This window comes from Colletotrichum chrysophilum, assembly GCF_026319265.1.
Source record: "Colletotrichum chrysophilum strain AFK26 chromosome Unknown scaffold_136, whole genome shotgun sequence".
NCBI classification, from domain to species: domain Eukaryota; kingdom Fungi; phylum Ascomycota; class Sordariomycetes; order Glomerellales; family Glomerellaceae; genus Colletotrichum; species Colletotrichum chrysophilum.
Window position 1 is genome coordinate 98,706 of NW_026517423.1, and position 24,230 is coordinate 122,935.

The following is a 24,230-nucleotide window of genomic DNA, read 5'->3' on the forward strand; positions in this document are numbered from 1 at the left end:
GCCGGCAGGTCTGATATTCCGACCCGAGATAGTGCTGGGATCCACTTTACATAAGGCGCCCAAGCTTGAGATGGTCCGTGTCCCAGCATTACATCAGCTGCCATTCAGGTGAGCTAGGGTGGAGGTTCGCAGTGGCAGCAGCACCAAAAGAAAGTCGCTGGGAGCAATTGGATGCGGCCCATTTAGCGTAACGGAGAACCTGAAGCTTGGGACTGAGTGTGTGACGCGAAGCAGGGCGTCAGGGCTCCGCAAAACGCGTTTTCTTTGGATGCCAATCAAGCCCCAATTTCCTCTGCGCCTTGTGCTTGCCTCAATTAATTAATTGTCCTCAACACCACAACCGCCCACCCCATCGCCGCGTATCACGACGACGACGACAATCGCATCGACACCCACCGCTCACGCTACCAACGGTCGTTCGCACTCTCTCAGCGGTTGCCGATCCACCCCTAAATGCCCTCGGGCCGTTCGCGATGCGCGTCATCAAGCCAACATGGCTGAGCCATAGCGGCGAGCAGAAGGACTTCGAGGTCTACAGCTGTCACGTCTCCGCCGACGGCAAGCGCCTCGCGACTGCAGGTGGTGATGGACATGTGCGCGTCTGGTCGACTGAGGCCATCTACGGCGATGCCATTGAAGGCTCCGAGAAGAAGCCGCGACAGCTCTGCCACATGAGCCACCACCTGGGCACCATTCACTCCGTCCGCTTCTCGCCAAACGGTCGCTACCTTGCTTCCGGCGCCGACGACAAGCTCATCTGCGTCTACCACCTCGACAAGAGCCCTCCCGTGGCTTCTTTCGGTAATGCGCCCTCCTCCATCGCGATGCGCCCCGCTGTTTGCAGCTCTAACATTGTCCTCCAGGTCTGGGCTCCGAACCTCCCCCGGTCGAGAATTGGAAGACATACAAGCGTCTAGTCGGCCACGAGAACGATGTTCAGGACCTCGCCTGGTCTTTCGACTCGTCCATACTGGTCTCAGTTGGTCTCGACTCCAAGATTGTCGTGTGGTCGGGCCACAGCTTCGAGAGGCTCAAGACAATCACCGTCCACTCCAGTCACGTCAAGGGAATCACCTTCGACCCTGCAAACAAGTTCTTCGCGACTGCCTCCGACGACCGAACCATCAAGATCTTCCGATTCACTCCTCCCGCGCCGAATGCGACACAACATGACATGGTCAACAACTTCGTGCTCGAGACGACGATCAGCGCACCATTTAAGAGCTCGCCGTTGACGACGTACTTCCGCAGATGCTCTTGGTCCCCCGACGGCAATCACATTGCGGCACCAAACGCCGTGAACGGTCCAGTCAGCTCCGTGGCCATAATAGAGCGCACGCGATGGGATAGTGAGATCAACCTCATCGGCCACGAGGGCCCGACCGAAGTCTGCATGTTCTCCCCTCGCCTGTTCCATACCGAAAACCCAGCCGACAATCCTGACAACAACGGCCTTGTTACGGTCATCGCATCAGCTGGTCAGGACAAGACGTTGAGCATATGGAACACCAACACCAGTAGACCGGTGGTCATCCTCCAGGACGTCGCTGGAAAGTCAATATCGGACCTTGCCTGGTCCCCCGACGGCGGAACAATCTTCGCTTCAAGTCTCGACGGCTCCGTGGTTGGCATTCAATTCGATCGCGGAGAGCTCGGGTGGGTTGCCAATGCGGAGGAGAACGACAAGGCGCTGCAAAAATACGGGGCGTCGAGGAAGGGTATGGGTATCGCGGAAGATATCGAAAACCTCAACCTGGAGAATCAGAGCAAGGCCGGCGAGTCCAGGGCCGCTGAATCACGAATGGGTGCTCTCATGGGTGACGGTCCATCGAAAGACGGAGCACCTACGACGAACGGAACAAAGCCTAGCGGATCGGCGACGGGCACCTCGACACCGAAGCCAACCAACGGCAACGTCGAGCCCGAGAAGGAGAAGGAGAAGCCGGCAGAAGAGCCCGCAGACAAGTCGGCAGAGAGGGTCAAGGAGCTCAAGTCGCGGGTGACTGTTGGCAAAGACGGCAGGAAACGTGTGGCGCCTCTTCTGGTGTCTGCGTCAGGCACCGGTCAATCATCCCTGCCTCAGACACAACTTGTCGGATCTACCTCATCGAAGGCAGCACAGAACGATGCCCCACAAACAATCTTGGATCTCGACAGGCCATTTGACGGTCTTCCCAAGGGAGGAGTTGCCGCCATGCTTCTGGGTAACAAGCGGAAGGTAGCGGCGATCGAAGGCGAGGAAGAGGAAGAGCACGCGTCGAAGCGCCAGGCAACAACCGGTCCCACGGCAGTCGTGCTCAACGGCGTGGATGGAGCTGAGCCAGCTTCAGTCGTGCCAGCATTACATGGAGTTGTACCTACACCGGAGTACCTCCGTCCAGCAGTGCTAAACCCATCAATCGCCTTTGCACAGATTCGCCTCGCTGTTCCCAAGGTCAGAGCACAGATCGTACGTCCCCTGGAGCGGGGTGTCCTGCTGCCTGAGAGTAGCACCGATGAGGCGTCCAAGGTACCGGAGAACATCATCCTGGAAGCTCGAAACCCAGTTCAGATTAGGGATCCATCTCACATTTCAGCTACCAAGCGTGGAACACTGCTGTGGCAGGATTACCTCCCCAGAGCAGTCATCTTGGTCACTGGCAACAAGACTTTCTGGGCGGCAGCTTGCGAGGACGGAAGTGTCTTCACCTGGACACCCGCCGGTCGTCGGCTGATGAACCCAATCATCATGGAGTCTCAGCCCGTCATCCTCGACTGTCGCCACAATTATCTCCTATGCATCAACGCTGTCGGATTATGTCACGTCTGGGATGTGCAGAGGCAAGCAGCCACTCACCCACCAGTCTCTCTTGGCCCCGTTCTCGAGCTTGCTACTACCACGCTGAACCTCAACTCCACGACACCAGGCCCAGGCATCACGTCGGCGCAATTGAACTCAGCCGGACATATCGTTGTCACCCTTACCAACGGAGATGGCTATTACTATACCCGTGACATGTACTGCTGGCAGAGAGTCAGCGAGGCCTGGTGGGCTGTCGGCTCCCAATACTGGAATAGCAACGACTCCGCTATTAGTGCCCTTCAGTCAACCGCCGTCGGCCCCGTCACACCCGCCAAGCCGAAGGACACCGACACCGCCAACGTCTCTGCCGGTATCATTCCGTACCTCGAGCGTCACACTACCAACGAATTCCTGCTCAAGGGCCGCGCATACACCTTGCAGCGCATTGTTAAGATGCTGCTCTCCAAGGATGGATTCGAAGGCTTCGAGTCGACGGTCAGCATTGCCCATCTCGAGAACCGCATCGCCGCCACCCTGCACTTGGATGCGAGGGACGAGTTCCGTCTTTATCTCTTCATGTACGCCAAGCGCATCGGTGCCGAGGGCCACCGCGGCAAGGTGGAGGAACTCCTCAACAGCCTCATTGGCGGCATTCTTAAGGACAAGGACGAGAAGGAGACGGGACGGGGCTGGTTTAGCAACGAGGAGGACATCTGCGGCTGGGACCGGAAGGAGCTGCTGAAGGGCGTGGTCATGATTCTCGGTATGTCTCGCCACGATTCTATCTTCAGTTCAACTTTACTAACACATCACGACAGGAAAATTCCGAGAACTTCAACGACTGACGATCCAATACGCCCGCCTTCTCGACCTGAACCTCGAGAGCGATGGTATGGACATCGAGTAAGAGGGGACCATGGAAGAAGCACAGAAATCTCATATCCTTCCCGCTGTATTAATGACGAGAACCAATTGTTGTATAGTATACCTGACATGATGAGAGAAAAGGGGTCGCCGAAAGGGCACGGTCGCTGGGAGGAAGGCTTTTGGAGTCGGCGTACGCTTTGTGTAGGATGGGTTCGTTTTGCTGGGGGACACTGGGCGAGGAAGAGAACTACTTGTTTCGTTTCAACTCTCGTCGGGTCCTGGTCGTGAGGATAGTTTGAGCGGAAGCTCCAAATTCACATATTCTTAACCAAGTTTGGTGTTGGTATCATTGTTCATCGAGATGCGCATTGGCTCTTGCTTATGTGTCGATTGAGGGTCATTTGTGATGCGGATGATCTTGGAGTCTAGGTTACATCTGACTTTCATTGAGAGGAATTCCCGGGCTAAGTCGTCTTCCATTCTAACCTCCAATTCGAATGTCCCTAGCCACCACCTCCGAGACCCTACGAACAACTCGTGCGTTGTAGCCACTGCCCTTCACGCATCGCATCAGCGTAAGTGAGCAGCTTAGCAGTCGTCGCACATGATGAGGCAAGCGGTCATGCATCCAGAACGCTGGAGAGCGGACTGCCGGTCAGGGCCGCCGTAGTCTGTGGAATGTCAACGTTAGAAATACGATCCACATTTTGAGCTTGATTTCGTGATGGTGAACTCACTGTCGTGGCAGTCGGAGGTGCAGCTGAGACAGGTGCCTTGGAAGGGGGCCCCGGCTTTGCAGCCTGCCATGACTGAGGGCACGATGGCCGCGGCGATGAGGAGGATGGTCTTGGAAAAGAGCATGGTGGTGGGATGGTGTGATTGGTCGGTGAGGTGACAAGAATGCGGGTGTGGGAGGATGGTTGAGTGTTTGAAGGTTTGATACTGATAGAGGAAGATAGATGAATGTTAGTCAGAGGATATAGGTACTGCTTATACTTGATTTTGGTTGATCGCTTGGACCTGGATCATGAATATAGAAACCTCATTTCTGGCTGTGTTTCTTGGCAAATCCTGAACATAATCTAAAGTTCTCGAAGGATTCTGGAGTTCACGACGCAGCTCGAGATGAGAGCCCGACATCGCACACTAGTGGAGGCTAACTAGCAAGCTGTAAAACTATTTGGGCAATAATTTCCCTCATGAGCAGGATGTCGTCTTGGCATTGATGACAACTGATCATGATAATAAGACAACATCGAGCTGAGGCTGGGACTTGATGCGAGCGAGCGAATGAGGAACGAGGGTGAATTCCGGTGCCTAAAGAAGGGGCAGAAGACATCCTGGTTAGTGGGCAAGCCCCGAGTGGGCAAGGTAGATCCACTACTCAGCTCCTAAGCATATAGTTGACTCTCCACCAGAAGTGAGAACTTACGAGATACTTTAATGAGAAGGCAAAAGAACTTTTGGACGGTTTCATTGACGTAATGATCACACAAATACTTTGACTAGAGACGGAGCGTCTTCGTAATTATACCGCCTACTGAGCTGCAGCTAATGAGACAGGCGGAGTGAATTGAGATATACTTTTCTCTTAAAATTGACTTGTTGTTTAGTTTTAACTCGCATTATAATAAACTAGTGAGATTAAGTTCTAAGAAGCTCTCAAAATGCCATTTCTTCTTATGTTAATATTACGCAGCAGTCTGTCTACATTTTCTTTCTATGTGGCAAAGGGGACACTCTTACTAGGAGTGTATAAATATAAGCGTTTCTAAGAAAATTTTGCTATCTATATAGATAGGTATCAACAAATAAGGAGAACAATAGTAATAATAATTATTTGCGCGCGAAGGCCTGATGTCGCCGACTTACGCCATGGTGAATTTCTGAATAGGCTGATTAGATCCCTAGGATGGCCGATAAATAGAGTACCGCCCGTTAGCCAGAAAGAAACTAGTACCGCGCGCAGAGCGAAGCTCTTTTTCTGAAGTGTACGTAGTGGTAGTGTACTCCTCGTCATAGGTGAAGGACATCAATCCATTGCTTAACCGTCCGATCCCAGAATCGTTTGAGTATTGAGATGACGCTGCTTCTCTTTTCCTCTTCAAACCTTGGACCAGCTCAACACGGCAACTTCCCTCAACTACGCGAGTAGTCACTTGCATGTACCGAGGCCGGACACGCAGTTTTCTGTCTGGCTTGACGGCGTACTGATGCGCTTGATTGTCCCAGGTCCTCCAATCTGCCCCAGCATCCAGGAGAAGATCTGCGACGGCTTTATAACCATTTCTGCAGGCCGCTTCGAGTGAAGTCTGCCCCCAATAGCTGCTTCGGGCATCCAGGTCTGCTCCATTCTCAATGAGTAACTCCACAATATCTGTGTGGCCACTTGATGAAGCGGCAAAAATCGGGGGGCCGTTCCGACTGTGGGCGTTGACATCTTCACCTCGAGAAACCAATTCCCTAACGAGGTTTCGGAGGCCGTTTTTTGGAAGCGAAGTACAACGGGCCGCCTTCATGCTGCACACTCTCAGCTGGCCAATACTGCTGATACCATGCGGTATAACAGTATTGATCAAGCAAAAAGTCCGCAGCTGTGGTAATTAGGTCAGTGCATTTCTTCTCGTCTGCTTTCTTGGCATAGTCCATCCAACTGATTGCCGCATGGAACCCTAAATGGAAATTGGGTTCCTCCCCAATATACTGCGGTCCCTTTCCCTTGCCTTTGCCAAAGATCTCTGTGCCTCTGCTCGCTTCGTGAAAGGCAATGCCCCTCAAGTAAGCTAGGCAAGTTCGCGTGAGATTGATGCTAGCTGCGGGCTGTAAACCAACATCTGCATGACCAAGAAGGAACTCCTGGACGGAGGAGTGAGCGAGCTGAAGTTGAATCGTTCTGTGTCGCCCCTTTCCATTTGCCACCGATGTCACAAGGCTGGGACATATTCGTTGTATTTCCTCAGGCCGTGGCATTCTGTCTGCGATGTCGAAGGATTCCCGCCTAACGGCGACGATGTCTACGGCCTTTTCCAATGTAAGAGGGGTTTTGGAGTACAGTAAGAATTGAAGAAGGCGATTCGCTTTGGATTTCAGCGTCTGCGAGATGTTGTTGAGTATTCGTTCGTATGTTTCGTTGAGATCTCGGGGCAGTGAGTCAAGCTCGGTTTCTATGCCTTCTCGGTCAAGGCAGTTCTCCAGGCTGTGAAGTTGGCATGCTGCCCATCTGAACCTGAAATACTGGTTCAGTTGACTGTCTCTTCAATAGGCCGTGGTCATAGTGGAGATCACTTACATCCCGTCTGCCTTGCTTGTAATCTGATCACACACTAATTTGACGATGCCAGGGTCTGTTGTCCACTTTTCAAACCCAGCATCTTTGTGAAGTCTTTGTTCCACATACGACCGGATGTCCGAATTGATGGCGGTTTTGCTTAGAGGAATGCAACTCTCCGGCCCCAGAACTTTCCCGAGCCCATGTTCAAACTCGTACTCCGGTCGACTAGTTAGCATCATCTTTATATGTCCGAGGTCACCGGTAGACACCAAATCTCTTATCCAACGAATCAATGGATATCGTGTGACGCATTCGTCTAATGCGTCCATCACTATGACGGCACTCTCCACACTCCTCAGCATATCATGAAAACAACTCGAGAGCTTTTCAAAAGCAGGTTGACTATCATCATCCGAACACTCAGAGAACAAGGCATCGAGGCCAGAAACAGTCCCAACGGTGGATAAATGAAGTTGGTAGAGCAGTCCTCGAAGCATAGCATCCAGCGTTTGTTTCTTGGGATCTCGGAAATCAAAATAGAACTGTAGGAGCCATCGGACATCTTCCTTCTTGAGGCGATCGAATATCGTGGTGCTGAGGACGGTTTTGATAGTCCATACAGCCAAAGATGTTGGCGCAAACCGCTCCGCCATAGCTGGAAAGAAGGCTCATCAAATATCCATGAGCCAGTGCCTTCCTGTCGGACAATTCTGGCGCTGTCTGCGTTTGTGGAGGAATTTTGGGGGGACAACCACCTCCGAAGATCGGTGTGTCGCTGAGAAGTTCTGATGTCACTGGCAGTACGATTTGTTTCCTGTATAGATTTCTTTTGCCATCTTTGCGAAGTTTCCACTATTGGGGGGTCAGTATAGTCGGTAAAGATGAAACCGGAAGCTTTTAAACTAACGAGATTTAATGGCCATTGCAAGGTTGTCTTCCCTGTTGACAACCGCAGCTGAGACTTCCTCCAAAAGATCCCTTGTGTAAGCCGCTGCCGTCATCGCCGCAAAGCCTTGCCATTCCTTATTCTTGTGGGTATCTGAATAGTCGCAGATCCCCCGAATAACTAGACAGGGAAAATGATTCATCAAACCGGCTACCTCCATCTCAAAACAGAGCGCTCCTGTCTGTTTCGATAGTTGGTCCCTTATGTTGGCATCCTTCATCAGCCTGTTCCCGGACGCGATGAGGCCATAATGGACGGCAGGGTTGTCATCTTCAACGCCTCTCTCAGCTCGCATTACCACTTGGGATTGTTCTCCTCCACAGACCGCACTGCACTCGTTTGAGAAGTCTATCTGAGGATGCGTGATGTGCGGCAGATAGAGCCTGTCGGAGGTGACGGGGGGCCGGCGATGACTCCTCTTCAAAGGAGGATACTTCTCTAGTACTCTTTCAATCTTGCCGTTGATGTCGTGGCCCTCCATCATATGCCGGGCTTCAAGGCTGCTGACTGCCGTCAGCAATGACTGCGGAGGCTGCTTCAAACTTCCCGTCATCGAAAATTCCCGGTCTTGTATCGTCTTGCCATAGTCGTACTGCACCACGCCTCCTTTACCTGCGTTTATGTCGCGAGTCCCTACGACAATATCACCAAGACGAATGTCGTGCGTTTTGCTCGGAGCGCCACCCCCTATCCCAACCATAAGCCTAACCTTGAGATTCGGGAAACTGTGGATCATATCTCTCGCGACGGTAGCTGCGGCTGTGGTGCCATATTCCGACTTGGGCAGAGCTGCGATGGCCACATTGTGCCTTTCCATACGACCAAGGGAATAGCTATTATTATCATGCTGCGAGATTGATAGTGGGGCGTCATGCTGTTCATCCAAGAATGCTCTGGCAGCGACAAACTCTGTCGTGATGGCGCAGATCCAACCAATGGTGTAAATACCTGGGTCGGACATTGCGCATCAGTCTCTAGAAAGTCTGGACGGGGCATCAACAAGAAGAAAGGATTTGAGATGGACTATTTTCGGTTCTCGGCGATAGATAAGCACGGGAAAACTTCCCGAGGGAGGGACAGAAAGGTCAGAGCCTTGCCTGGTGATTGCCGAACGAGAGGTGGTGCGTCAGCAGCCATCGGATCTACATCCCTCCGAACCATGTGAGTACGACCAGGGGAGAAGTGACACAGCGGCTCTTCCAGGAGGAATGGGATCCAGCCTGGTGACTGCATACACCCGATTTGAGCGGGGCTACGTGACTTTGTTCCTGCAAGCGATGGTCAAGCCTATGGCCCTTTGGCTACTTTTCAGCCAGAGTGATCATTCTATTGACACGGTAAGTTGCATGTAGGTACCCAACGATCAACCCTTCACAAACACAAGAACTCCAAGCCACCAGGAGACTTCCTGTATGGAAAGCACAGCCACTGTGGCTTAGCCGCGCTACTCCAAACCACACAGTTCCCCCACGCTTTACCTCCTCTTCACAAGCTCAGTTGCCGTCTAATCTATCACCATTATGCTCTATCGGATGGTAATCTCGCGGCTCTTGCTCAACGAAATACTCGTCCCACGTTTCCCAGCGTCTTTGCAATGCCTGAACCACGCCAAAAACGTCAACTTCGCTCCACGAAGGCCTGTACGCCGAACCCTTTTCCACTTCGGGCGGTGCCCAGGCGTATGATATTTGCAATGTAGATGTGGCTGATAGGTTATTGCAGGTGACTATTGCCATAGACGCAGGATCAAGTGCCGCAGAAGCGAAGCAGCCCCGAGCCAATGTCAGAACTGCGTCGATTTTGGAATTGAATGCCAGTTGTCCCGCCCATCGAAAAGGGGCAATGTGGGCGGATTGGAGCGCGTTGGGCGCACGGTAAATGAACCGAAATCCACTACAGATCCCGAGCATACAGAAGCAAACTCCAGCATAGCGGCGACTATTGTCCCCTCAAATCGGGAGCCTCAGAGTGATGGTCCTTCAGAGCCTGTGTCTCACGACCCCGTCATTAAGCCATCACGCTACAGAACAGATATCGGACGTGGAAAACTCCCCACAGGCACGCTAGCTCCAGCCTGGTGTGCATTTGCTTCAGTGTCAACCACTCTAATCAAAGAATTGCTCGGAATTTATTTCGAAACAGTCTACCCTATGTGAGTCTACTCGATGGGCTGTCATTCTGATGGAATCATCGAGCTCAGAATTAGAGCTTTCCTTTCTTCGATCGGAAGAATCTTGAGGAGCGGATGGCTGCTGAAGAGCACACCCGAAACCGCGATTTCTTCTGTACGATCATGGCTGCCTGCGCCTTGGCCTCAGCTCGCGTGCGTGATGGCGCGCTGGTCTTCCCGAGGGAGCGTTTGGGAAACTCAACAGCAATAACGCCAGAAACTTTGTTCGAAGCTGCGCATGATAATTTGCCATCCGACTTCTCGCACAGTCAAAGTTTCGATACCTTACGAGCCTGCGCGCTTTTAGCTCTCGCAAGCCTTCAAGATGGCAAGATCAAAGTAATGCGCATGTACATTGGCTATTACTTTACGATGGTCACAACATGGGGTTGGCATGAAGAGTCGTCTTGGCCAGCAAGCCTATGTAGGGTTGAAAAAGAGGAGAGACGGCGGTTAGTAAGTTTTGTTGACCCATCTGCTTGGCAGACATTTTAGTGGCTAAGATTGTAATAGTACTGGTCCATTTACACGCTCGACGTATTCACGTCAATCGTTTGGGATGGCTGCGTTCATTTCCAGGAGGCTCACTCAAGAGTCGAGTATCCTGAAGGTGATCAGTCTGGATTTTCATCAGCAGGCAACCCAGATTGGATCGAAGGGTGGAATTTCACCACAGATCTCTACCGCATATTGGAGCACGTACTCTGCAAACTGAGAACGCGGCACTCTCGCTTCAATCTATTCGGAGACTGCCACTCAAGCTTGGAGACGCACCGACTACAAGAGCGAGTGAACAGTCTCCATTGCGGTCTGCACCATCGCTTCAAAGAATTCGGTCTGGCGAGCGGTGTCGCCGAAAAGGACATATACGGCTTTCAGGCAGCAAACATCCAAGCAACGCTTGCACTTCTGCGCATGGCGTTGCTGTCCCTGGAAGGTGATATCGGTCTGGATAAGAAATGCTCCGTTGTCAACGAGGTGTTGACAGCGTTCCACCAAGTTCCGAAGACCTTCCAGCGCGCTATTAGTACTCCTCTCGTATACCACATCGGTTCGATCGGAAACATCCTCGGTTCCGTCATGGAAGGTCCGCTTTCGGAGAGCTCATATCAACGCGTCAGAAGTTTGCTTCTCTCCATGGCTGATCTGCTTGAGGGCCTCGAGTCATTCCTGCAACAACGGGCAGGTGCGGGTCAAAAGCTCCGACAACAGGTTGATACCATCGACGATTACATGTTGTCGCGGCAATATACCGCAGGGAGAACTTCTGGGCAAAGAAACAACTCGGCTGCGGACGGGTTTACGGAAGCGATGCCTGCAGACACTAACACAGAAACGACGATCATTGGGCTGCCAGATAGTTCTGAGATGTCACCACTATTTCAGATCCCTGACGACCTGTTAAGTGACTGGGACTGGAGTCTGAACATGTATCAGAGTCAGTTTCCGTACTTCGACGACCAAAGTTAAAAGCTGAAATCAATATGTGAAATAACAAGCGAAAAGACAGACACTTGATTTGGATTTGGCATCTAGGTGGATCCCAGATCTGGCCTGGTGGAGAAGATAAGAATAATAGGGAAGTCAAACAGTAATGACAGCCATGAAAAAGCATCTTAGCCAGTAGATCTACTCCATGACTTCACGTGATGATACCTTACTGTCTCGAACTATCAAGTGATATGTAAACACACCGCCGAAGTGGCCCAATTCCCAAGGAACAAACACATGGCTATCATCCGCATGTGCTTTCTAACGCATTCATTTTGTGCAATACGTGTTGACCTGAGGGCTTGAAGTCCGCATCTTCAACGTTCCTAGCATCGGCGAAGACATTCCCCTCTTTGCCATGTCCGCGGTTAGCGAGAACATCGCTGTGGGCCTTGTAATTACGCTCCATATTCCAAGTGAACACACTGTTCGCAGCAAAGAGGGCATCTATCGACTCGAGTGAACGGCCGGAGGTTTCGGGGTAGACTAAAGTAGGTCAGTATCCGGCCAATATCAGGCATTATGTCCGGGGGGGGGGGTTCTCTTACACAAATAGACAATGGGTATCCAGACAAGATTCAAGCCGGCAAACAGGAAGTAGGTGCGGTTTTCCAAAACGTCGAACATGATGGGATTCACCAGAGTTGTCATGCCGACTCCAATGGCCCATCCAGTGATCCCGAACCCATTACCTTGTGCACGCAGGTCAGAAGACCAAACCTCTGTTGGGATAAGGAACGCCACTGTCCCCCACGTGGCGGCATATGAAAGATTGAACAGAAATAGCATGGCTACAGCGGCAGGAGCAAACTGTGCAGCTTTGTCAGGGTTTGAACGAGACCCTTCGTACAGAGACCCTGCAATGAGATTGACTGTGAAGAGGCAGAAGGCACCGCCCATTAAGCACTTTCTCCGCCCGAGGCGATCGACGATCTGGGCGCTGATTATGGTCCCCACGATGCCAACCGTGTTCAGGCCACCGGCAAGACCGTTTTGAGTTAACTCGGTGTATCCGGCTTGTGACAGTAGAACCGGCGAGTACGCCGTCACGGCCGTGATTCCGGTCCAAGATGCCATGATCTGCAGGAGCAGGCAAAGCCAGGCGCGCTGGCCTAGATTGAATCCAGGCTTTGAGCCGTTTCCTGAAAGTATCTTCACAAACTCAATAGGTGAAGATTTTGTACTTTCTTCGGCGACGGCCTTGATCTCAAGGTACTCTCTTTCAACGTCAGGGCCGAATCCTCCACGAACATGCTCAATGACTTCACGAGCGTCGTCAAATCTGCCAGCCGATGCAAGATACCGAGGGGTATCAGGCAACATCTTGATACCGAGCAAGAGGAGCAGGGCCGGGAAGCACTGGAAGGCCAGAAGGAAACGCCATCGGACGTCAGAGTTTCCCCCATCAACGAAAGCAAGGCCGAATGACAACCAGTACGCAACGGAGATACCGAGGTAATTTGCAATAAAGACGTAACCGAGGAAGCCCCCACGATGTTCCGCTGTCGATGTTTCCGCAACCATTACTGGTGTAATACCAGTTAGAGCCCCCGTTCCGATACCTGTGATGACGCGGGCAACGATGATGAAGTCGCTGGATTGCGTTGCGGCTTGAAGAGCTCCTCCAATAAGAGAGAATGTGCATCCTATGAAAAGACTCGACAGACGTTAGCGTGTACATGTAGGAGACAGCAGAATAGATGGGATGGAATACCCATTGATGCGACCAATTCGATCTGCCGCCCACCCACCAACAAAGCATCCGAAAATGCAGCCGAGATAATAAACTGAAACGATGCCTCCTTGATGGACAGTATCTGTGACAGTGCCATCAGCCATTCCGATTCCGACCTCTTCAACATATCGAGGCGAGGCATTGACGCCTCCCATGACGCCTTGGTCATAACCCTCGAAGAATATGCTGATGAGCGAGAAGGCTTGGATAGCAATGTTTAGCTGGTTGGCCGAAAGGCGCTTCCACCAGGTGGTGTAGTTCATGTTGGTGATAAATGTATTGTTCGTGATGTACGTCGCAAATCAACAACGATGTGGCTCAAAGGCGCCCAACCTATGATCTATGACTGCGGCTGTGCAAAATGATTGCGATTGCACACCTCGAGTGGTGGTTTAGATAGAAGTTTCGCTGAGAACGTGGGAGAAGCCAAAGATACTTGTTCTTCCGTTGCAGTCGGCTTTAGGCGTGGGCAACGAAGTCCTCTGTTTGTTCAAGTACCGACGTTTCTCCAAACCTACCTACAGAACCCCCCGCAATTAAACCCCGGATTCTACAACCACGTGCCCATTGTCGTGCGTGCCTAGTGGATTGAGAAGCGTGCATTGCCAAGTGATTACTATGGGAGTTCCGCTTAACCATGTAGCCGAAGAACCCCGTGTAGACGCTTAGCCGCTTAGCCGTGTAACCGCTTCCCCGTTTCTCCACCGAGCCGTGATGTACAGCTGCAGCGTGGGCAGGCCCTTACGTCCAGTCGAGCCTTAGTTAGCATTGATGTGTACAAGCTGACCCCGCATCAGCCTGATTTTGGGCGCTGATGACCATTGGGAAGCAATACATAAGGACCAAGCCAATGCTGTCGAAGTCAAGGTTTCGAGCGAACCTTCTTTGTCTGCTGTAGCTAATTGAGTCGTTGACCATCTTTACAAGCTCCTGAATATCGTTTTGACAATTTGACATGTCAGCCGAAAACAAGATCACGAATGGCCCTTCAAGGGGTCAACCGCTGGACTTGAAAGTCTTGGGGATGAATAGCGGCACATCGATGGTACGTGAAACATGATCTATAGAGCATCAAGTCGTCTAAGATGTTTGATCTCGATGTCTAGTCGAAAGCTAAATTTCTTTCAGGATGGCATCGACTGCGCTCTTTGTCAGTTTCGACAAGAAACAACAGAATCGCCAATGCACTTTTCCCTTCTCAAATATGGGGAAATTCCCATGGATCTCAAAATCAAGAAGCGAGTCCTCAACATCATCAAACACGATAGAACCTCGGCGTCCGAATTGTCAGAAGTCAACGTTTCTCTAGGGGAGGTTTTCGCTGCGGCCGCCAAGAACTTCTGTGACGATAGCGAAGTTGACATTAAGTCCATCGACGCGATCGGATCTCATGGACAAACAATTTGGCTGGCTTCTATGCCGGAAGAGGGCGTTCCAAAGTCTGCCCTCACAATGGCAGAGGGCACCATCATAGCCTCACGCACTGGAATCACCACCGTGACTGACTTCCGTGTATCGGATCAGTCTGCTGGGCGTCAGGGCGCCCCCCTCATTGCCTTCTTTGACGCACTATTGCTGCATCATCCCGGAAAGCTTCGCGCATGCCAAAATATTGGCGGTATTGCGAATGTGTGCTTCATTCCACCTGAGGGGCCGGATCATGCGTACGACTTTGACACCGGTCCGGGCAATGCACTCATTGATGCGGTTGTGAGGCACTATACGAATGGTAGAATGGAATACGACAAGGATGGAGTGATGGGCAAGCGCGGAACAGTGTGTCAGGGTCTCGTTGACAAGTTCATCACAGATGTTCCTTACTTTTCATGGGACCCGCCGAAGACAACGGGACGCGAAGTGTTCCGCGACACCTTGGCAGACGACCTTATACGCGACGCCGAGGCTCTTGGACTGTCTGCCGATGATGTAGTTGCTACTGTCACTAGAATAACTTCTCAGGCGATAGTGGACCATTGGAGCCGGTATGGTCCAGAGGGGAAGCAGGTTGACGAGGTATTTATGTGTGGTGGAGGGGCGTACAATCCCAACATCACAGATTACATGAAAGAACACCTTCCCGGGGTCAAGATGTTCATGTTGGATGATGCTGGTATACCTGGTGGTGCAAAGGAAGCCGTAACCTTTGCATGGCAAGGAATGGAAGCTCTTGTTGGCCGGAGCATACCAGTTCCAGAGCGAGTAGAGACTCAGAGACCATACGTTCTCGGTAAAGTGAACCCCGGGGAAAACTACAGGAAGGTCATGAGCAAAGGTATGAAATTTGGCGAAGGGCGGGAGACGCTGGGCTGGGTGACTGAAATGGTGAACTACGTGGATGGTAGTGCTTTCGATAACAAGTGGTGAGTGAGCAGCCGTACTCAACAATCGTTGGCGACCGGTTCGAATTGGGCATGGACGTCTTATCTTTTGGTGTCGGCTACATTTCATTCGTCGTATGGTGTTTCTCTGCATATGAACCCGGACCGCGGGGTAGTTAGGCAGAATTCAAGGCAAGGCAGACTGGCAGCGCCACATATATCTACCGTTGCCTTCGATACTGGATTTTCCAATTGCAGTCGTGTTTTTATCTCGGAAATTCTTCCTGGGTGCAGCTCGTGATACGAATGGAGGAATTGGACACCGACGCTCTGCAAGAGCAGTTCCGCGCTCACTGGGAAAGCAGCACCGCAGATGAAGATGTCACACTGTATGGATTCAGCCACTTCAGAACGATTCACTTACTGAACCTTCGATTCCTCGAAGGTGAGATATCTGAACTCAATCGTCTAGTTTACCAGGCAGGAAAGAGTCTGGCCGAAGTTCCGCCCTCACGCGCACGTCTTGGCATAGATTCCAGATGGAGCGGCGTGTCATCAGCACCAGAACCAACCAAGATCATAAATCAAGAACTGGTCACTAAGCTTCGCGACTTTCTGAGGCAATATGGTAAGTGCGACTTTGCAGTCACTCTACGAGGGACCTCATTTCCAGAAGCTCATAGAAATACAGATGAGGCACTTGTTGCATTTCATAACATCATGGGCATGGAAACATCATCTTTGATCGATGATGAACATCACGCAAGTCTGAGAAAAGATCGAACGGCCCACCAAATGTACCGCACCCGCCTTCTTAGAGTAGACCTAGGGCAGCGCCTGCGAAAAGACCCCATGGAACGCTTCGTGCGGCGGTGCTTATATTACTTACGGTACCGACGACTCTCCAGATGGTGGGCAAAGGATACAGAAAGCGTCGAGAACACTCGTATGTTTGGCAAGAAGGCCTACCAAGATACCGTCTTGATCGCCGAGGTGATTTCTCGATTCTTCATGACCGGGTTGGTCGGAATCTTCGTGGTGATCCCTTTGGCGACACTTTCGTACCAGAATAGTAAAGAGGTGCAGTTGGGAGTCATAGCAGCATGTGTTGTGACATTCTCATGTCTGGTGTCTGCATTTTCAAGAGTCAGCAGCGTGGAGATGATGATGGTGACAACTGCTTATGGCGCAATTCTGACTGTTTACATGTCAAACGTTTGAAGAATATCTCATTTGATCAGTAAAGGTCACAGAGAAGCATGACAAGCTTTAGTCGTTAACCAGGCGTATGTTTTAGTTGACAAGTAGACTTAATTGCGCCTTTGAGTGGACTGTATTTTTAAAATGAACTGAACTTAACATTTCCCTCCTCGTGACTACCAGCTCTAGTATTCATATGTCAGTAACTATGCCTATCATGTGTATTTGGACGTAGGACGCAACCTACCTCAGGTGAGGTTCACTTGTCCTTGGCGGGTTTCGACATGTCAATACCCAACAGGGCGCCTCCGATTTGGAAGCCGAATTTGTCCGGCCCAAATTTCCACCGCTTGTCGGCACCACCTCCGGAGCTGCCACTTTGGGCCTGGGAGGACGATGGCTGTGTCTCTGCACAATAATCCTCGCCTGAGACGACTTTCATTCCTCGAGGCTTGAAGAATGTTTCGTTCCATCGAGCGAGCTCTTCGCGTATGCGGCCGATTTGCTCCTCGTATTCAGGACTTTGCGCAGCCGACATTGGCTGCTGTCCTTTCGAATCCGCTGGAAGGGGTGCGCCGCCGGTGGTACCAGCACGTCCGGCTCTGACGAGGTTTGAAGTAAAAGCGGCCCAGTCTTCATGTTGGATATCGCGACTTAGCCACAATGCCGAGGGCTCAGGGTAAGCGAAGGTGAATGGTGCCGATCCTGGGATAAGGTTGATAAAATGTGCCGTTACTTCCGAAGGCGATGGAAAAGGTGGGGGTCGATTGATTGGTTGCGTAGCAGTGTCTGCAACGTAGGGAGGAGGTGGAACGTTCTCGCTGTCCATGTTATATTGAGTTGGGGCTTCCTGTGGGTGCGGATGGAAGTTGAGAGTTTGAGGTGATTGCTTCTCGAGAGAATCGAGAGGAACGACCGGCTTCGCAGCCAAATAAGTACTCTGGGCTGAAGGTCCAGACTCAAGGATGGTACCATTCATACTTGAGGCTAAACTCTTTGAAGTTATCACCTTCCTTATTCTGTTGGTTTGTTGGTCTGTTGGTGCAGGCCACATCAGCTCGTGGCGAACCTAAGTGCTGTGCCGCAATTCACAAGATATCTGACAGAGGGGCCCTCATTGAGCCAATGTCGCATGGTAGCATCATTCGGCCTGTCGCGGGTGGTCGAATGCAAAGTTGTGAATGAACACTCACTTCAGCGACCTTGTATCATTAACTCAACATTCCACTTGGCGTAATTGGCATAGGAGTACTAGTCTGTGGGAATTAGGACCATGTTTTCTAGCACAATCCCATTGTGGGGTTCTCCAGTAGCATTGACAGATTCCTAGACTACATAGTCAACGCTGCGAGTGACGCCCTCCGATTCATATCTAAGGATTGCCCCGACAGGATCATCCTGAGAGCAGTTGATGGGAGTGGCACCAATAGACTGGGCTTGCTCAAGCCGGCTATCGATGCGATCAACAACATACACTCTGGAAGCACCGCGCAGCTTGGCAGAGTAAGCGGACAAGGGGCCAGCGGGACCGGCGCCGAAGATCGCAAATATGTCTTCAGCTTGGAATCCGGAGTATGTAAGTGCATGCCATCCGGTTGTGAACACATCCGCTATCATGAGATAGGCGAGCTTGACGGTGGTGTTGGTGGAGTTGATGGGAATGGGAATGACTGACTGGTCGGCAAGACGGACTCTCGCGTATTCAGCTTGAAAGAAGGCAAGTATGGTTAGCTTTGGCAGATCTTTCCAAAAGATGACATGTCTGGTGTTCCGCAAGTTTAATTTGTGCGGATGCAAACTTACCTTGCAGGCCGCCGTAAGTTGGGTTACCAACGCCGGAGGGTGAGTACGATCCCACTTGCCATCGTCCGTGTTATCCGGGACAATAAAATATTCGTCGACGGATAGAGATGTCACAGAATCTCCGATACTTGAGGTGTAGCCCACGGCTTCGTGCCCGAATCCATGGGGAGAGCCACCAAATACGTGATACATGTGGAGATCGGACCCGCAGATGGCGGAAGAGGCGATCCGGGCCACAGCATCTGTTTACTTCACGATAGCGGGTACGGGTAGGTAGATCAAAGACATATTATAAGGCTGGACGAACCAAAAGACGCCTCTGATCATGGTTGAATTCGTTTCATTGAATGCCATGATGGGTGTTTCAATGGTTCACAGTGGCAGAAATATGCTTCACTGATTAGACAAGTTTTGAAGATATTGATGTACATGTACATGAGCTTACTAACCTACCAAATATGATTTGACGCCATTCTAAAATTGCAACAGTGATTCACCTTCCATTCTGGGAAAGTAATATTTGTTGTCGTCTACCTCATGTAAATGCATGACTGCGGGGCGCCAAGTTCGCAACTGAGTGTCGTGTTGCCTGACTCCAAATTCTTTTTGGCTGTAACATCGCAGTTGAGAGCCCGCCACCAGCCGCAGGCACTGGCTGACCACTCAAGTTGGACTTGCAACCCCGATGGGAGGGTGCATAGCCCAATCAGGCTCTAGCTAACCTTGTTCGTTCTTCTTGTTTCTAGGAGTCCACATAGTCATTATCAAAGCGCCAACGAATAGCGAAGATGAGTGCCCGCCGGAGAGGGTCCCGACAAGACTGCAACATGAGGATGCAACGTTAACAAGGCTGGACTGCCAAGGTCTGGTGTCAAGTCCTACGGAGACACTTGTTCGCTGGCTGACATGGTATATAGGCTTGGATTCCCAATAGACCACTCACAATACGATATTGCAACTCCTGATTGGACGATAGAAAGATTCCAAGACGGAAATGTCAACTCAATGCCATCAGGCTGCGCTACCCGCAGTCTGACGTGAGATCTATTGGGTACATCGACCCGCCAAATGTGTAAGGCAGACTAATCAGAACAGTCAATGCAACAGCGGAAATAGATGGCTTGATCCAGAACTGGAAAGGATGCTCCGGCAAGTATGCTTCCTTTGCGCCAGTCAATATACTGCATTGTCTGGCTTGAGCAGTGTTGTGAGTTTTGTTTACGCATACCTACCTGTCAGGCACAATCACGCAAAGTACTTCAACGCGCCGTCTCTTCACTTCAGAATGGCTTTCTCAGCATCTACTCGAGAAGCTGCTCTCAAAACGACATTGATCATTCGATATAAGCCCATTCAAATGATCCATAACCCCGTCAAAATGGTCAAATTCACCGCCTCTATGGTCGCTCTAGCTCTAGCTATTACTACCACGGCCGCACCAGCCCCCACATCCCACACGACCTTCTCCTTTGCGCAATGGGTTGAAGATATCATCGCCAACCCTGACACAGCTCTGAGCCCCGAAGAGGCAGTTACGGCAGCTAACGCTGCTGATATCGTCACCTCTGCCGGCGGTCTCACTAAGAGAGCCTTCTGCCAGGACCTGTTCAAGGATGCTCCGGTATGAATTCCTATATGACCTCCAGCAGAGCATTATAGCCTGATCTAAGTTTCATGCTGACGTGATGGCGTTGTTTGCAGGCTGGAGATGCTGCGGCGTGCCTGGACGATCTCGCCAGGAAGGGCGCCCAGGGTGTCCAGTGCGGCTTGAGTACATTCGACATTCAGATGTGCCGCATCGGTGGTGCCCAGCTTGCGGCCAGCAAGCGCGACACCAACCCATTGTCAGCAAACTGGTAAGCGGCAAACCTTTAGTGGGGCGGGACTTTCTTCATATCCCATTGCCCCTCAACTACTTTCTTCATCGTAAGAATTACTGACTGATACTTCCATAGTCACGATGTTGCTCGTACGGGAGGTCTCATTTTCGACAGCTGCTGGCGTGCCGATAACACGGTGAAGGGAAGCGAATGATGCATTACAAACAGCGAGATGTGGATCCACCTGCTGGGTGTCTAAGCGGCAGCATGATGCGTCAGGGTTGTTGTCAAATACCACAACGCGGCCCCAGCCGGGCTTTCGATAGCTTGAACGAGTTGGCGACCAAGAATGGCAAGATCCAATCCACAAGGGGCTGAAAGAATTATTCTATACTGACTAGGTACATATTGCACCAGGGAAGCTAGACGCGAAAGAAGAAAAGAAAAACGCGTTTCGATTGTTTGACAGACTATCAGGAGATTTAAGTAGTTGTTTTTCGGAGATCAACAGCCTTAACTTCATGATAATTCAGAAGAGATGTGATTCCATAAGCATTCAGCTGGTGGCAGGCACTTTATCTGATGATTGTGCGGAGGAGGTTCAGATTGAATAGAATAATCACGAAAACGCTTGGCTCTGAATGATGAAAGGCATCCCATCAAAGCTAACGGCGCCTATTCGCCGGAGAAAACGCTCCCCGAACCAAGCATAAGGTAAGCTAAACCCGTCCAATGTCAAAATACAAAATGTTCCACCGATGTGCTGTCTCACGGGATGACGTATTGCTGACCAGAGTCTGGCATGCCGCGGCTACTCTGCGACTGGGGTATGCGCTATTGACTGGGCTAATGATGCAACTTTGCCAAGAGCCGCCTTAATAGAGCTGCAACATCGGCGCGCAGGATCTAGCTTAGCCTAGCAGCCGCAATCTAGGTAACATTGCCAGCCGATGTTCACCCAAGAACGTTCCATTTGCCTTGGAGAAAACGAGCGACTCTAACGCTCTGAAGCCGACGTCAAACGTCTTACATGTGACCCATGTTGGTGCTGCAACGCACGACCAGTTCTTGTGCCCCTGTCTGCCCTGTAAACGAAGCGAATCCCGACCCGCCCCCTGCGAACGTGGCTTCGAACAATGACATCAATATGTCGAACAGGATTTGCGCTCCTGGGCGCTGAGGCGTCATCTTTCCGACGGATGAACTGCTCCATAATGTCAGGAGGATCTGCGCTAGTGACCAATCATTCTGCGAGATAGAGGTCACGTCGATCGTAGCGCAGCCACATCAGGGAGCTTGAGGTGCTGTCGCGTACGCGTTAATTACCCCTTGCCTGTGAGATCAAGCGAGATCCACATGCGCCTGTGGGTTGACTTCCCTTGAACAACACCTGAACTTATTAGAGTCGCGGTTCTCTTTTGTGAACAGTCCCTCAGTCACATAGTCTCGAGAAGAACAAGACGAAAATGACGAACCTGCCGACAATAACACTCGACACCACGCTCGCCGACCTCTACCGGCGAGCGAGCCCAAAGAATGCGAACAAAACGATAGCGCAAGTTCTCTGCGGAATCAACTCCGCCTCCGAGCTTAGCGCCAACGTTCCTCGAAATGCGAAATATTTGTATCAGGACAGCCCTTTCAACTCGATCCCAAAAGATGGATCAGCCAACGGCCACACCGGGGACAAGAAGCAGCAGCAGGAACTGGCCGTCAAGTACCTATCATTGATACCGCAGCGCGACGCCTTCATCAGCGGCGACACGGCTGTTGTCCTCTTCAACATCGATGAGACGGAGAAGCAAAAGGCTCATGACAAGGATGAAGCCCACAAAACCATCTCAGTTCTCGCCAAGAACCAGCAGCCAGATCTCATTTTCTGCCCCGGCCCATCAAAGATTCCCATCAAGGACGCTGGCATCGACCTGATTGCGTACAAGTTGGTTCTAGATGGCTTGGAAGACTATGACCTGATTGTCCCGCCCGAGACACACTGGTTTCTCAACTCAAAAGCCGCCCTGGCCGAGTCTGGGCTGCCGACACCGAAGTCGAAGATTGTGGAGCTTGATGGACTTGCAGGAGAGGCGCGTCTGTGCTGCACGCTATGCAAAGGCGACACGGCTGAGTTCGTCATTCCTCAAGCCTGCTCGGGTGCTCGAGGCGAATGGTTTGAGAAGCAGAGCGAAAAGATCTTTGCCGACCTCAAGGCGCATCCCCTCCCGTTCGTGCTCAAGAACCAACAAACGTTTGGTGGGGCGGGCACCTACATCATCAACACCGAGGAAGACCGAGAAAAGGTCGTGCAGGATTTCAGGGACGGGATCCTTCGCAAGCTCATGTCTTCAGTCACAGATTCCAACGTCCACCTGCGCCCTGCAGCGCTTGTCCTCTCGGACCTGGTTGAGAACCCCATTGGAGATTATGGTCTGACGTTTTTCGTCACTGACGACGGGAGCGACCCTGTTTTTCTCGCGGCTTCGGAGCAAATGATTGATGACGACAAGGCCTGGATTGGTAGCACGATCGACTATGCTCGACAGGATGAGTTGAAGAGGAAGTTTGGCGTTCTAGTCAAGAAGATTGCCGTTTGGCTAAGGAGCCATGGTTACGTTGGGCCCGCTGGGGCTGACGTTCTTGAAACGGCACCAACGACAAACGGACAAAAGCCAAACGGCCACACAGCAAACGGTTCAAGACAGGAAGAAGACTTTTCCCATTTCCACGTTGTTGATCTCAACATTAGGACATCCGGGTCTCTGTGCCTCCCTCTCCTTCAAGGTCACTTTACCAGCCGTGGCTTCTGGAGTGGGTCCTCATTCTCCATCAGTTCAAAGAAGACACGGGCGGAGTTTATCAGTGAGTTCAAGGAGGAATTTTTGAGTGGGCAGATGTGCATCATCAGTTGGTACGAAGACCCAGACACCGGCGTCAGCTTGGCCGACGTAGCGGTGGGTGCTGAGGATCAAAAGGGTTTGAGAAAGGCGATGAAAAGTGTAAGAGATGCAACGGATGAAGTGACATTCTAACAGCATCATTAATTAGATCATAAATATGCAATTTAGACGGTGTTGAGGTTAATCGGAACATTTCTGTAGAGCGTGGATTTCCAGCCGCATAACGCACGCATGTAAGCCGATGTACCGAAAAGGTGCTCCTCCAGCCGGCAAACTGCGAAGGAAAAAGTTAGAAGGGAAGGAGGTAATGGCTTGGGCTTTCTTGTGTCTTCCTCTCTTGCAACGTTTGTTTCTCAGCTTTCTTTCTTGCCCATCCAACACGGCTCTGTTTGCTCCAACTTCGCAAACCGAGGGCTGTCCTTCATCATCTCCTAGCAGCCCGATCAGGCCATGGGGACTTCGAACAATACCACCAACGCTTTAACCACACAGAAGCACTGCTTACCTGCTCCTGCGGGGAGGCAAAGACAGTAGACCATCTAGTCTACTGCGAAAGGACCCTAGTGAGGAGGCAGCAGTGGCCTACCCTCCACCCCTCTAGAGCACAGGAGCCTATAGGACCTAAAGGAGCTCTTGAGCAGTACTATAAGGGGTTAATCACTGATCATGAAGGCTTTCAGGCCTTTCTCAGCGTGACAGACTTCTTCAAGAAGATCTGCCCGCGGTACTAAGGACTAGGTCTTGACCTAGGCCCTACGAACAACCCCCTCAGTATGGAGGATCTGACGGCTACAACGGAACTAGGGAACCAGCGGGAACTAGGGACGGACAGAACACACAGCAGCTCACGGGCAGGATTTGGAGGACGTTAGGAAGAGGAGTGTACTTTAGAGTATATAGCTTGAGCCTGCGGCCCTTCACGCCATATACCCT

At 51.4% G+C, this 24,230-nt stretch overlaps 8 protein-coding genes across 8 annotated transcripts; 4 read left to right on the forward strand and 4 right to left on the reverse strand.

Moving 5' to 3' along the window:
* Positions 1-473: 473 nt before the first annotated feature.
* HIR1 (HIR complex subunit) lies at positions 474-3,689 on the forward strand (the record flags this gene model as incomplete). The annotated part of the gene is made up of 3 exons (XM_053183993.1): positions 474-801; positions 864-3,545; positions 3,601-3,689. The coding sequence occupies 3 exons, from the start codon at positions 474-476 to the stop codon at positions 3,687-3,689; spliced, it is 3,099 nt and encodes a 1,032-aa protein (XP_053032073.1).
* A 548-nt stretch (positions 3,690-4,237) lies between these two features.
* Positions 4,238-4,510, reverse strand: COL26b_011323 (uncharacterized protein; the record flags this gene model as incomplete). Its single annotated transcript, XM_053183994.1, has 2 exons — positions 4,238-4,320; positions 4,387-4,510. The coding sequence occupies 2 exons, from the start codon at positions 4,508-4,510 to the stop codon at positions 4,238-4,240; spliced, it is 207 nt and encodes a 68-aa protein (XP_053032074.1).
* A 7,155-nt stretch (positions 4,511-11,665) lies between these two features.
* COL26b_011324 (uncharacterized protein) lies at positions 11,666-13,525 on the reverse strand (the record flags this gene model as incomplete). Its single annotated transcript, XM_053183995.1, has 4 exons — positions 11,666-11,706; positions 11,822-12,013; positions 12,076-13,173; positions 13,279-13,525. 4 exons carry the CDS (start codon positions 13,523-13,525, stop codon positions 11,666-11,668), a joined length of 1,578 nt encoding a protein of 525 aa, XP_053032075.1.
* Positions 13,526-14,480: 955 nt separating this feature from the next.
* Positions 14,481-15,626, forward strand: COL26b_011325 (uncharacterized protein; the record flags this gene model as incomplete). The annotated part of the gene is given in 2 exon segments (XM_053183996.1): positions 14,481-15,534; positions 15,553-15,626. 2 exon segments carry the CDS (start codon positions 14,481-14,483, stop codon positions 15,624-15,626), a joined length of 1,128 nt encoding a protein of 375 aa, XP_053032076.1.
* Positions 15,627-17,039: 1,413 nt separating this feature from the next.
* COL26b_011326 (uncharacterized protein) lies at positions 17,040-17,318 on the reverse strand (the record flags this gene model as incomplete). Its single annotated transcript, XM_053183997.1, has 1 exon — positions 17,040-17,318. One exon carries the CDS (start codon positions 17,316-17,318, stop codon positions 17,040-17,042), a length of 279 nt encoding a protein of 92 aa, XP_053032077.1.
* A 788-nt stretch (positions 17,319-18,106) lies between these two features.
* On the reverse strand, positions 18,107-18,775 carry COL26b_011327 (uncharacterized protein; the record flags this gene model as incomplete). Its single annotated transcript, XM_053183998.1, has 2 exons — positions 18,107-18,454; positions 18,584-18,775. 2 exons carry the CDS (start codon positions 18,773-18,775, stop codon positions 18,107-18,109), a joined length of 540 nt encoding a protein of 179 aa, XP_053032078.1.
* Positions 18,776-19,961: 1,186 nt separating this feature from the next.
* COL26b_011328 (uncharacterized protein) lies at positions 19,962-20,617 on the forward strand (the record flags this gene model as incomplete). Its single annotated transcript, XM_053183999.1, has 3 exons — positions 19,962-20,204; positions 20,285-20,439; positions 20,539-20,617. The coding sequence occupies 3 exons, from the start codon at positions 19,962-19,964 to the stop codon at positions 20,615-20,617; spliced, it is 477 nt and encodes a 158-aa protein (XP_053032079.1).
* Positions 20,618-21,869: 1,252 nt separating this feature from the next.
* COL26b_011329 (uncharacterized protein) lies at positions 21,870-23,429 on the forward strand (the record flags this gene model as incomplete). Its single annotated transcript, XM_053184000.1, has 1 exon — positions 21,870-23,429. One exon carries the CDS (start codon positions 21,870-21,872, stop codon positions 23,427-23,429), a length of 1,560 nt encoding a protein of 519 aa, XP_053032080.1.
* Positions 23,430-24,230: the final 801 nt, after the last annotated feature.